General features: G+C 46.0%; 1 protein-coding gene across 2 annotated transcripts in view; it reads right to left on the bottom strand.

The window, feature by feature from the left end:
- The window catches only part of LOC307207165 (putative acidic leucine-rich nuclear phosphoprotein 32 family member C), a 38,825-nt gene that overhangs the window by 17,647 nt on the left and 7,916 nt on the right, over positions 1-13,262 (bottom strand). For both annotated transcript variants that reach the window (XM_079960929.1, XM_079960928.1), the window contains exons 2-5: positions 4,593-4,742; positions 2,962-3,084; positions 1,479-1,674; positions 156-271 (exon numbers count right to left, since the gene is read on the bottom strand). In XM_079960929.1, coding sequence (XP_079817055.1) covers positions 156-271; positions 1,479-1,674; positions 2,962-3,084; positions 4,593-4,742 — 585 coding nt within the window. The remainder of the gene's footprint in view (positions 1-155; positions 272-1,478; positions 1,675-2,961; positions 3,085-4,592; positions 4,743-13,262) is intronic.

The following is a 13,262-nucleotide window of genomic DNA, read 5'->3' as shown; positions in this document are numbered from 1 at the left end:
GGCAGTTTTCCCGTCTGAAGGATCAGCTACCTGCAAAAAAAAAAATCTCTTTTTTCCCTCTCTTTCTGGGGGAGGGATGCTCTGGGAAATGCGAAGTTAAAAGCGGGGGGTGGGGGGGTGGGGGGAGGAGGAGGAGAGCCGTCTTGCAAACTTACTTCATCATCAACCCCGTCCTCCTCCTCTTCCCCATCCAGATCTTCTTCATCCTCTTCGTCGTCGACTGCATCCTCGTCGAGTTCTTCTTCGTCTTCTTCATCTTCCTCTTCGCCTTCTGGGAAAGGCCGGGGGGGGGGGGGCAGACGAAAAATATATATATATATTCCATGAGAGATCAACAACCCTGATTTGCGTGAAGCCTTTCTCCCAGGGATAATCAGTTCAGAAGTTCCAAAAAGACAATTGAGCAGTTTATTGAACTTGGAGCAACGGATGGAATTAAGAGATTATTGTACTGATATGGCAAAGCTAACGGGAGACTTGGGAATCCAGACAAGAACTTTGAAAAAGAATGGGAATTTTTAAAAATGTATTCAGGAGACCACTGTAAGCAAATCAAAACTTGAGCTGGACTCTAAGACTCAACTGTCATGTAACGAAAACTATGGATGACTTGGAAAAAGGAAATTTGGAGAATGGAATGATATGTAGTTATAAACATTGTCACGAGGAACCACATAGGGGACAGGATTAAGTCAAGAGATTCAGAAAATCTCAAGGGATGTTTATTATAAACTGATTGATGGTAAAATTGTATTGGTAAAAAATATTTCAAAAAAGAGAGATCATTGTACTGTTATGGTATATAAGGCAGGCATCCCCAGACTCGGCCCTCCAGATGTTTTGGGACTACAATTCCCATCATCCCTGACCACTGGTCCTGCTAGCTAGGGATGATGGGAGTTGTAGTCCCAAAACATTTGGGGGGCTGAGTTTGGGGATGCCTGATATAAGGGACAGAAGTTAAAGGTAAAGGGACCCCTGACCATTAAGTCCAGTCATGACCGACTCTGGGGTTGCGGCACTCATCTTGCTTTACTGGCAGAGGGAGCTGGCGTACAGCTTCTGGGTCATGTGGCCAGCATGACTAAGACGCTTCTGGCGAACCAGAGCAGCACACGGAGACGCCGTTTACCTTCCCGCCGGAGCGGTACCTATTTATCTACTTGCACTTTGAGGTGCTTTCGAACTGCTACATTGGCAGGAGCTGGGACTGAGCAACGGGAGCTCACCCTGTCGCGGGGATTCGAACCGCCGACCTTCTGATCGGCAAGCCCTAGGCTCTGTGGTTTAACCCACAGCGCCACCTGCGTCTAGTTAGGGCACAGCAAATGGGGAAGAAATAAAAAAAAAACACTGTGGGAAATGGGGCCAGGAAGTTGACAAAAGGAAAGGAAAAATCCACGATGCATTGGAGCATACGGCGCGCGTTCGATTTCCAAAAACTCAAAAGTCCTTCCCCGCGTCCGACCGAGTCTCACCTTCCCCGTTCTCATCGTACTCGTCTTCCAGCCCGTCCACTTCTGGGTCGGAGTCGGGCGCCTCTTTGTCGTTCGTGTCAAAGCCGTCGAGGTAAGTGAGTTGCGGGAGAAGGGTGAAGATGCTCTCCCGGTAGCTGATGAGCGTCGTCACTTCGCAGTTGAAGAGGTCCAAACTTCGTAGGTGAGACAGCTTTTTCTGTGGAGATTCTGGAGGTGAACCAGGCGAACGATAATCGCATGACCCCCGTCCCCGTCCCCGTAAATCAGAGCCACGAGCTGCAGTCAGCATGGAATGCTGCAGCAAAATTGCTCACCGGCAACAGGTTTGTTACTGGGACAAATTTAAAGTGTGCATAAACCACATTTTGCAAACCACCAGCTTCAGATTAGCAACAGTATGTAAAATTAATTAAAAAATAAATGTTTTTTGCAGCGGGGGGGGGGGGGGGAGAGAAACGCCCGCTGGAAATGTAAAGAAATAGAAGGTACCTTCTATCATATGTGGCAGACGTGACGTGCAAAGTGGTGGGAACTTTCTGGGAGATGATATATAATGAATCGGAAAAAATGTTTAAAATAACTTGTTTTTAAAAAACCGCAGAAGCTTTTAACATGTGCCATTAAGGTAAGACAGGGAATATGCAGAAGAAATGATTCTGAGGAGATATGGAAGGTGTTTTTGTTGAATTTGTACTGTTAAAACTGAAAGGGGTCAAACCATCGCAAGAGGTGTTGAAATTTGGGGAGGTGGGATAGTTACAATGGAACGGTCTCAGTGGTGGGGCACACATTTTTATTCATGATTTTCAAAAACCTTGTTTTTGTCTAATTCTGGCACATTATGTCCATTGATTTCAATGAGTCTACTCCGAGAAACAGGACGCAGTTGGCTACAACCCCAAGACCCTGACCAACCCCCCTGCCAATTCAAGGTTTTGAGGCCTCGCGTTCCCACCAAACTACAACCATGCAGTTCTTTGCAAACCATGAGGACTATGTACTTGACTTTGGGTTACAAAGCAAAGCAGCAGCAGCAGCTGCTGAATTCTGGCAGGAGAGAGGGTAAAAGCACCTCAAAATTTGAGGATGAAAAAAGGGGCGAAACCCCTAGGAAGAAAAGGGGGGAGGAGGGAGGCGACTTCACAAAAAGAGGAACACACAAATATATATACCGTATTTTTTGCTCTATAAGACTCACTTTTTCCCTCCTAAAAAGTAAGGGGAAATATGTGTGCGTCTTATGGAGCGAATGCAGGCTGCGCAGCTATCCCAGAAGCCAGAACAGCAAGAGGGATTGCTGCTTTCGCTGCACAGCGATCCCTCTAGCTGTTCTGGCTTCTGAGATTCAGAGTATTTTTTTTCTTGTTTTCCTCCTCCAAAAACTAGGTGCGTCTTGTGGTCTGGTGCGTCTTATATAGAGCGAAAAATACGGTATATAGATAGATAGTTTCCTCCAGCCCTTTGAGAGAAGCGTTTAACTCACCAGCGGCTCCAAAGTGTTTATATCCTTGATTTTGTTTCCGCTAAGATTCAAGTGCGTCAAGTTTGGAGTTTTCTCGGCAAGGACTTCCAAGCCGCCGGAAATCCTATTGTCGCTCAGCTCCAGCTGCAGAGGGGAGAAACAGAAAAGCGTCAAGCGTCACATAGCGAGGAGTTCCGCAGTTTAACGATGGGCTGCGTGAACAAGTTCCTTTCTTTTTTATCGGTCTCAAACCTTCAGATGTTCAGCTTCCTTGGGTGTCTGCGAGTTTTAGGGAGAAAAACTGTTTTCTCTCCCCACTTTGCTGTGTTGTCTCTTACCTGCCTGTTCTTTAAACCAGGGTCCGCCCTCCAAACTTGGATCTCCATCTGTTTTTGGACTACGAATCCCATCATCCCTAGCGAGAATGGTCAGAGACGATGGGAACTGTAGTCCCAAAACAGCTGGAGACCCAAGTTCGGGGAAACCCTGAAAGCCCCCAAAAGCACACCCTTTTCTCTGTAGAAAATCGCCCAGGGTGGATTTGAGGATTTGATTTAAATCACTATTTAAATCACTAGTAAGTAAGACCCGATTTAATTAGTATTTTTTTACAGAAAGACTCATTCTTGCTGACATAATCTTAATATTTACAACCAGATGGGAGGTTTCGTTTTTGGGAACAATAAATTTTCAGAGCCAGTTTTTACAGTTATATCAAAAATTACTGATTCGGTTATACTATCAGAAATACACAGATAATTATGAAATTGTGAGGTTTAGTAAGCTAACTGTTTATATTTGGACAAATTTTCTGCTGTACTTCACTGGAAGGAGAAAAACCAATCATTTCCTTAGTAACAATTTGTTCAACTAAAACAGTAACATTATAGCATTCCATGTTTCCATGTTTCTTAACATGTTTCTTTTTAATTGTTTAACCACCACCACCACCCACCACAACAACAACACACTTGAGTTTTAGCACACATGAAAAACTGATGAACAGCCTTTGGGCTTTAACATAACTTAAATAGAAAATCTTCAGAAAGATTTTTCCTCCAAAAGCATTTTATTCCAAAAATCCAATTTTTTTTAAATCCAGATTTAAATAATAATAATAATTAAAAATGCAATTTGATTTTTTAATTTTAAAAACTTTTATTTATTTTATTTTTATTGGAAATTTTATTTACAATGTAACCTAACCCCCCCCCCATACGGAAATCCATCCTCATTAAACGTGAACGTAACATACAATAAGCATGACATACAACAATACAAACAACCAAATAAAAGACTTCCTTTATCCTTTATCTGGCCGACTTAATTTACTTCTTATAAGGTGTTTCCTTTATTAAGAGTTTTCTAATTATAACTTAAATATCCACAAAGTCTCCTGAACCCTTCCCTGTCTCACAATGAGAAACCCCCCCAACAACCCTCACACCCTTTCTCTTGCCCCAAACCTTACCCAAAGTCCCCTGTGGCAGTTTATTTCTTTGGGTCAAATCCTAAAAACAACAACAACAACAACAACAGGCTGGCCCTCACTTCATCAAATCTGGCCCTCTCTGAAAAGAGTTTGGGCACCCCTGTCTTATAGGGAAGATGGCAGTTCCTGGAAGGAACCCTTTAGCTTTACACCAACTTACCTTGCGCAGTTTATTGAGTTTTGGGAGGTTGGCGACGGACAGGAGGTTCACATTGATCATGCTGAGGAATTCGAGGTTTTCGAAATCAGGGGAGAGCCCTCCAATCTTGCCGTCGTCGGAGCGGCAGTTGTCCAGAACCAACTCCTTCACCTGGGAAATTGTGGTAGAATTGCAAAATGATTTGAATTGTGCAGGATGCTTATGTTGGCCAGATTTAATATGTTTCCCTCGATGATAGTGAGAGGAAGATGTTTAGCTCTCCCGGAATCAGAGCGTCTCTGCAAATGTAGGAAACAGGAACCTGATACTTTGGAGCATATTTTGTTTTCTTGTGATTTTGGCATTTGTGCCAGAAGACAATTATTAAAGGCCTTGCAACTCAATAGGCTGATGTCTATGCTACCAACAGTTCAGTACAGTACCTGCTTTCGGATAGTAATGATCAAATTACTTTAATAGTGGCTGAATTTCTGAGTGCTGTCCATGTAGAAAGACTGGGTCATTATAAAGAGATTCAGTGGTTGTATTGTATTATTTATGCAAATTGATTTTCTCTGGAGTTAAAGATCTGACTGGGTCAAACCTTGTTATGTTGAGCTCGTACTTTGCACAATTTGTATACGGTGTCTGTTTGACAATGTGTGGTTTGCTATGCCTAATAAAGGATATTTGAGAACCACAAAATGATAAAAGGATTTCTGGGAAATGATATACAGTCATACCTCGGGTTACGAACGCTGCGTTTTCGGGTTGCGGACCCTGCCGGACCCGGAAGTACCGGAACGGGTCGCTTCCGGGTTTCGGCACTTGTGCATGCACGCAAAAATGACGCTGTGCGCATGCACAGAAGCACCGGATCGCGTCCCGTGTGTACGCAGACACGGTGCTTCAGGTTGCAAACGCTGCGGGTTGCGAAGGAGCCTCCCATACGGATCACGTTCGCTACCCGAGGTATGACGCCTTGGTACTCAAATAACACGGAACCCCAAACACTGCAAACCTGGAAGTTAAAGTGTTCCAGCTTGCGAACATTTTTCGGAAGCCGAACATGCTCCGTTTTGCGCATTACGCTGAGGTCTGCCTGTTTTCGCTATTTATTTTGGGGTTTTGTGGCTCTTTTTTGTGTGTGCGACTGTGTGGAACCCAGTTCAGCTACTGATTGTGTGACTGCAGTACATTGTTTATTGCTTTCGTTTTATGGATCAATGGTCTCATTAGATAGTAAAATTCATGTTAAATTGCCGTTTTAGGCGTTTTTAAAAGTCTGGAACGGATTAATCTGTTTTGTATTACTTTCTATGGGAAAACAAAATAAAAAAATTCCTTCCAGTAGCACCTTAAAGACCAACTAAGTTAGTTCTTGGTATGAGCTTTCGTGTGCATGCACACTTCTTCAGATACACTGAAACAGAAGTCACCAGACCCTTCTATATAGTGAGAAGGTGGGGAGGGGTATTACTCAGAAGGGTGGTGGGATTGAGTGATTGGCAGATAGCTGTGATGAGCCTGTTGACGACTCTTAACGACTGCAATAGGTCTTACAGGAAAAAGCAAGGGGTGAGAAGGTGAAAAATGGCTTTGTCATGTATAATAAGGGTCTGGTGACTTCTGTTTCAGTGTATCTGAAGAAGTGTGCATGCACACGAAAGATCATACCAAAAACTAACTTAGTTGGTCTTTAAGGTGCTACTGGAAGGAGTTTTTTTTATTTTGTTTTGACTATGGCAGACCAACACGGCTACCTATCTGTAACTGTTTCTATGGGAAAGTGCACCTTGGTTTTGGAATGCTTTGATTTTGGAACAGACTTCCAGAACGGATTAAGTTTGAGAACCAAGGTACGACTCTACAGCCGTACCTCAGAAGTCAAACAGAGTTTGTTCAGCTTCTGAAATGTTTAGTTTTTTTAATAATAATAATAATAATAATAATAATAATAATAATCTGATTTTTATCCACCCTGGGACAGCTGCATATTCCTGCATTGCAATGGCACTAGGTCACACAGGTAAGGATTCGAACTCTGGTCTTCCAGGTGCAATTTCTGAAAAAGACCCAGGGGCCGTGATTTCACCCCCAGCTCTTAAATCCATAGAATCCAAGAAGTGGACCCAGTTCTCACGACACCTTCGCCACGAGAGATGGCTCAGGTCTTTGCTTTTTCTGCAGGAACAATATACAGTGGTACCTCGGGTTACATACGCTTCAGGTTACAGACTCCCGCTAACCCAGAAATAGTACCTCGGGTTAAGAACTTTGCTTCAGGATGAGAACAGAAATCGTGCTCCAGCGGCATGGCAGCAGCAGGAGGCCCCATGAGCTAAAGTGGTGCTTCAGGTTAAGAACAGTTTCAGGTTAAGAACGGACCTCAGGAACGAATTAAGTACTTAACCCGAGGTACCACTGTATATATGGCCTTTGGAAAGGCGAGTTTTGGTTTGCCTCCGGTTTTCTTTCGTGTAATTACGAGGACTCCTGTTTAATTCTGAGGGTAAACGGGAGGGACCATCTCGCAGGACCGTCGTTAAGAATCACAGATAAAACACACACTAAAAAAAAAGATTTTGGGTGTTTGAAAAGAGCAGCATCAGCAAATGAAACAGGCCTTTGTGCTAAAGATCAGGAGCAGGGGGGGCTCTGTTCCAAACCTGTCTGTCCCCCTCGAAAAAGAGAAATTCGCCAACCCCAACCCATCAATCTCCAGAAAAAAGTTTTCCATTTATTCAGGAATATATTTTCAGCCAAGCTCACAGAGACGCCTGGTGGCCGCAAGCCGCAAAAGGACTCCGGCAACGTAGTTATGGAAGCAACAGCCATTTCCCAATGCAAAAGGACTATTTTTTTTTTTAAGGGCTTTAAAAATCCTGCCAGAAAACATGCAACGGTTCTAAGGCTCCCCCCCCCCACTCTCGTTTTTAAGCTGATTATCAAACATTGCAGAGAGAGTTTATCTCCCGATGCACAGGCTTTGTAATAGTTTTACTTGGAGTTTGAACAAATGCACAATTAACTGGGCTCAAGTGTTGCGAACTCACGATATGTAGGCCAAACGGCACCTTAAAGCTAGGCTGCACGACTCTACGTGAATTTCTCAATGAAATTTATTATTATTCATTTCATTTCTATGCCGTTTTGTATTTTAAAGCCGGGGGGAGAGATATATATCTCAAAGTGGTTTGAAGCACATGAAAACACCCAATACAGCGGTCAGCAAACTTTTTCAGCAGGGGGCCAGTCCACTGTCCCTCAGACCTTGTGGGGGGCCAGGCTATATTGGGGGGGGGGGATGAACGAATTCCTATGCCCCACAAATAACTCAGAGATGCATTTTAAATAAAAGGACACATTCTACTCATGTCAAAACACACTGATTCCTGGACCGCTCGTGGGCTGGATTTAGAAGGCGGTTGGGCCGGATTTGGCCCCCATGGCCTTAGTTTACCTACCCATGACCTAATACAGTGGCACCTCGGGTTACAGACACTTCAGGTTACAGACTCCGCTAACCCATAAATAATACCTCGGGTTAAGAACGTTGCCTCAGGATGAGAACAGAAATTGTGCTCCGGTGGCGTGGCAACAGCAGGAGGCCCCATTAGCTAAAGTGGTGTTTCAGGTTAAGAACAGTTTCAGGTTAAGAACGGACCTCCGGAACGAATTAAGTACTTAACCCGAGGTACCAATGTACAGGCTTCCTCAACCTCAGCCCTCCATATGTTTTTGGCCTACAACTCCCATGATCCCTAGCTAGCAGGGCCAGTGGTCAGGGATGATGGGAATTGTAGTCTCAAAACATCTGGAGGGCCGAGGTTGAGGAAGCACGATCTAATTTAACCAAATAAAGAAAACTCAAGCTTCCGTGAAAATATTTCAGATCCTTCTCTAATGGACATTTTTGCTTTTCCCTATTGACTGACCCACTTAATTTATAGAAAAACTGAAGCAGGAACAGGCAACACGTGGCGAATAATCGTCTAACAACTTAATTTATAGAGCTGCCCCATAGCAGGGGGGCTCTTGGAAGCCACTGGGGTGTCAAGGTTAAAATGTCTGACATTCCTCAGTGGGTTATGCAAACTGAAATTCTGAAACTGCTTTTTATGGGTGCTGGGAGTGGGACCCAAACGTTTGGGTACCACTGCTCTGGAGGATGCCATAGAGCCTAGGACCGATCAGAAGGTCGGCGGTTCGAATCCCCGCGGTGGGGTGAGCTCCTGTTGCTCGGTCCCTGCTCCTGCCCACCTAGCAGTTCAAAAGCTTGCAGTTCGAAAGCACACCAGTGCAAGTAGATAAATAGGTACCACTCCAGCGGGAAGGTAAACGGTGTTTCCGTGTGCTGCTCCGGTTCGCCAGAAGCGGCTTAGTCCTGCTGGCCACATGACCCAGAAGCTGTACACCGGCTCCCTCGGCCAGTAAAGCGAGATGAGCGCCGCAACCCCAGAGTCGGCCACGACTGGACCTAATGGTCAGGTGTCACTTTACCTTTACCTTAGGCAACCTAAGGCCCGTGGGCCGTATGCGGCCCAATCGCCTTCTCAATCTGGCCTGACAGTCCGGGAATCAGCATGTTTTTACATGAGTAGAATGTGTGCTCTTATTGAAAATGCATCTCTGGGTTATTTGTGGGGCATAGGAATTCATTCTTTCCCCCACAAAAAAATATAGTCCGGCCCACCACATGGTCTGAGGGACGGTGGACCGGCCCGCGGCTGAAAAAGGTTGCTGACCCCTGAAATTAGATGGACCAACTTAAGGTAGCTTTCTGCGTCCTTACTGAAATCTGCTCTGACTGGCGTCTCGCCCTGCCGCTTTCCGACAGAAAGGCAACAAATGGCTCACTGGGAAAACACTCCCCCCCAGGCAACTCTTTGCAGGTCAGCGAAGACAAGACCAGGCTACGCGGACAGACTTGGCACAGCCCAATTTTGGCAGGAGGCACACAGCTTCCGCAGCAGCAGCCCCACAGCCTGGGTGAGTCAGCTGTACGGTTATCATGGCTGAGTGACCTAATCCTGGCCAGCAGCAATGCCGCCGAACCGGCTGTGTTAGCAGACGGCGAGAGAAGCAGCCGCATTCTTTGCACTGCGAAAACCAAGCTGTTTTTCTGCCTCTTCCTTCAAACCCAATGGAAGATGCAGCCGCCCGGATACAGCGAACCCAACATCAAAATCGGGGAAGAATTGGGTTAAGGAAGCCAGCACCCTATTATGGCAATGATTTTTCAACATCAACTTGGTTGGACTGGTCATGTTGTGTGGATGCCTGATGATCGTCTTCCAAAGCAACTACAGTGGTGCCCCGCAAGACGAATGCCTCGCAAGACAAAAAACCCGCTAGACGAAAGGGTTTTCCGTTTTGGAGGTGCTTCGCAAAACGAAGTTCCTATGGGCTTGCTTCGCAAGACGAAAATGTCTTGCGAGTTTTTCCGACTTTTTTTTCCTCCCCCCCCCTTTTTCTAAGCCTCTAAGCCGCTTATCTGCTTATCCGCTAAGCCGCTAATAGCGCTAAGTCGCTAAGCCGTCAATGGGCTTGCTTTGCAAGACGAAAAAACCGCTAGACGAAGAGAATCGCGGAACAGATTCTTTTCGTCTTGCGAGGCACCACTGTACTCTATTCCGAACTTAAAAATGGGAAGCGTAATGCTGGTGGTCAACAAAAGAGGTTCAAAGACTCTCTCAAGGCAAATAATAAAAAAAGTAGTATAAACAACAATTGGGAAACACTGGCCTGCGAGAGCTCCAGTTGGAGAACAGCCTTTGCCAAAGGTGTCGTGGGCACTCGAACTCAGGACGCAAGGGAGAAACGTGCTAAGAGGAAGGCAGGCTTGGCAAACCCGCACCAGGATCAACTCCCGCCCAGAAACCAATGTCCCCACTGTGGAAGGACGTGAGGATCCAGAATTGGCCTCCACAGTCACTTACGGACTCATAGTTAAAACCGTGTTCATGGAAGACAATCTTACTTGGCTACGAGGGATCGCCAGAGAGAAGATGGCCGTTTAGCAGAAGCTTTGTAATCCACAAGTCTTAGCACTCCCTTATCATTTGCATTTCAGAGAATGATTGTAGGGACCCCATAGGGTCATCTAGCTCAACCCCGCTGCAATGCAAGAATCCTGCACACAGCTGGAAGCACCAACGTTCCGGCTAACATCCAGGCGCACGGACCCATTTCACCACTAGGGAGATGCATTTGTGTGCCCTTTTATAGCCCCCCCGCCCTGCAAACGGCTTGTGGCTTCCAAATGGAGAGGTCTCTGCCCTCTAAAAATCTAAAACAGACATGGCACAAGAGGAAAGATGAACAGGAGGGAGGAAGAGAAAAGCAAGCACAAAGCTCTTAACAGTTGCAGCTTTTTTCTAGGTTCTGGCTATTGTAGCATAAAGGCTGCATGTTCGAAAATTCACCCAGGGAAGCTAACACCCCTGGAAGCTTTGATCAGGACTTAGATCTGCCAGGGATCTTTTTCCAAAAAGGGGGTGTGGGGCAACACCTCCCCTTTCAAGTGCACCCCTCACCTGCCGTTTATACAAACATAAACCCAAAATCGGAATCCTCTCATTAAAAGAACAGGAGGCGTCAATTCATCCTTCCGTCACCAAAATCGCTTGCGTTTTTAATGCAAACCAACCTCTCTCTCAACCTGCCCCACAACATCTCCAAATTGTGCCAACGTTCCAGAGACTTTTCCTGCACTAAATGTCCAGATTCTGCCACAAGAGGAGGACAGCAGAGATCAGGAAATTGGTTGGGCTGATGGAGGGAAGTTTGGCCCAGAGGTTTAAGGCTGCAAAGAGCCTTGTTGGGTTTTTTTTGTTTTGACAACTATAACTCCTAGTGGGATGCGGGTGGCCCTGTGGGTTAAACCACAGCGCCTAGGACTTGCCGATCAGAAGGTCAGCGGTTCGAATCCCCGCAACGACGGGGTGAGCTCCCATCGCTCGGTCCCTGCTCCTGCCAACCTAGCAGTTCGAAAGCACGTCAAAGTGCAAGTAGATAAGTAGGTACCGCTCTGGCGGGAAGGTAAACGGCGTTTCCGTGCGCTGCTCTGGTTTGCCAGAAGCGGCTTAGTCATGCTGGCCACATGACCCAGAAGCTGTACGCCAGCTCCCTCGGCCAATAAAGTGAGATGAGCGCCGCAACCCCAGAGTCGGCCACGACTGGACCTAATGGTCAGGGGTCCCTTTACCTTTACAACTCCTATCAGAAAGGGCCCCCTTCAGAGAAATGCAATTTTGAGCTCCAGGAAGACTTCGCCATCTGCCCCCCGCCCGAACCGGGGTATATTAAAAATCAATAGTGTTTTTTAAAATAATGTTGACTTGTTTCAAGTTTTTCATGTGTGCTAAAACTCAGTCTAAGGTGTGTTTTTTTTAAAAGAAATTGTTTAACCACATCAGTTATCAAACATGGATAGATATGCTATACAGTGGTACCTCGGGCTAAGTACTTAATTCATTCCAGAGGTCCGTTCTTAACCTGAAACTGTTCCTAACCTGAAGAACCACTTTAGCTAATGGGGCCTCCTGCTGCTGCCGCGCCACCGGAGCACGATTTCTGTTCTCATCCTGAAGCAAAGTTCTTAACCCGAAGTACCATTTCTGGGTTAGCAGAGTCTGTAACCTGAAGCGTCCGTAACCCGAGGGACCACTGTAATGTTATTGTTTCAGTTAAATGAATTGTTAAAATTCTTATTAAGGAAATGATTATTTTTCTCCTTCTAATAAAGCACAGCAGAAAAGTTGCCCAAATATAAACAGTTAACTTATTAAACCTCACAATTATTTCATAATTACCTTTCCATGTATTTCTAACGGTATAACCAAATGATTTAAATCAAGTCTTACTGACTAGTGATTTAAATTGATTTGATTTAAATCAAATCCACCCTACTGAGAACTGCTCAATTGTATGCAGCTTCCATTTGCTGCTTTGCCACACTAGGGACTAGTGCCCAGCCACTCTGGGTGGCTTCCATAGAAACCAAAAATACAGTGAAATATCACACGTTAAAAACTTCCCTGAACAGGGCTGCCTTAAGATGTCTTCTGAATGTCAGGTAGTTGTTTATCGCTTTGACATCTGCTGGAAGGGCGTTCCACAGGGCGGGCGCCACTACCGAGAAGGCCCTCTGCCTGGTTCTCTGTAGCTTTGCTTCTTGCAATGAGGGAACCGCCAGAAGGCCCTCGGCGCTGGACCTCAGCGTCCGGGCAAAATGATGGGGGTGGAGACGCTCCTTCAGGTATACTGGATCAATTTAAATCGCTCGTCAGTAAGACTTGATTTGGGAAGCGGGTGGTGCTGTGGGTAAAACCTCAGCGCCTAGGACTTGCCGATCGGCAGGTCGAATCCCCGCGGCGGGGTGAGCTCCCATTGCTCGGTCCCAGCGCCTGCCAACCTAGCAGTTCGAAAGCACCCCCGGGTGCAAGTAGATAAATAGGTGCCGCTGCGGCGGGAAGGTAAACGGCGTTTCTGTGTGCTGCACTGGCTCGCCAGATACAGCTTCGTCACGCTGGCCACGTGGCCCAGAAGTGTCTCCGGACAGCGCTGGCCCCCGGCCTCTTAAGTGAGATGGGCGCACAACCCCAGAGTCGGACATGACTGGCCCGTACGGGCAGGGGTACCTTTACCTTTAAGACTTGATTTAAATCACTTTCTTATAGAAAGACT

This window comes from Podarcis cretensis (assembly GCF_951804945.1).
Source record: "Podarcis cretensis genome assembly, chromosome: 18".
Lineage (NCBI taxonomy): Eukaryota > Metazoa > Chordata > Lepidosauria > Squamata > Lacertidae > Podarcis > Podarcis cretensis.
The sequence above is the reverse complement of the archived record's forward strand: the minus strand, read 5'-3'. Positions and strand labels throughout refer to the sequence as shown.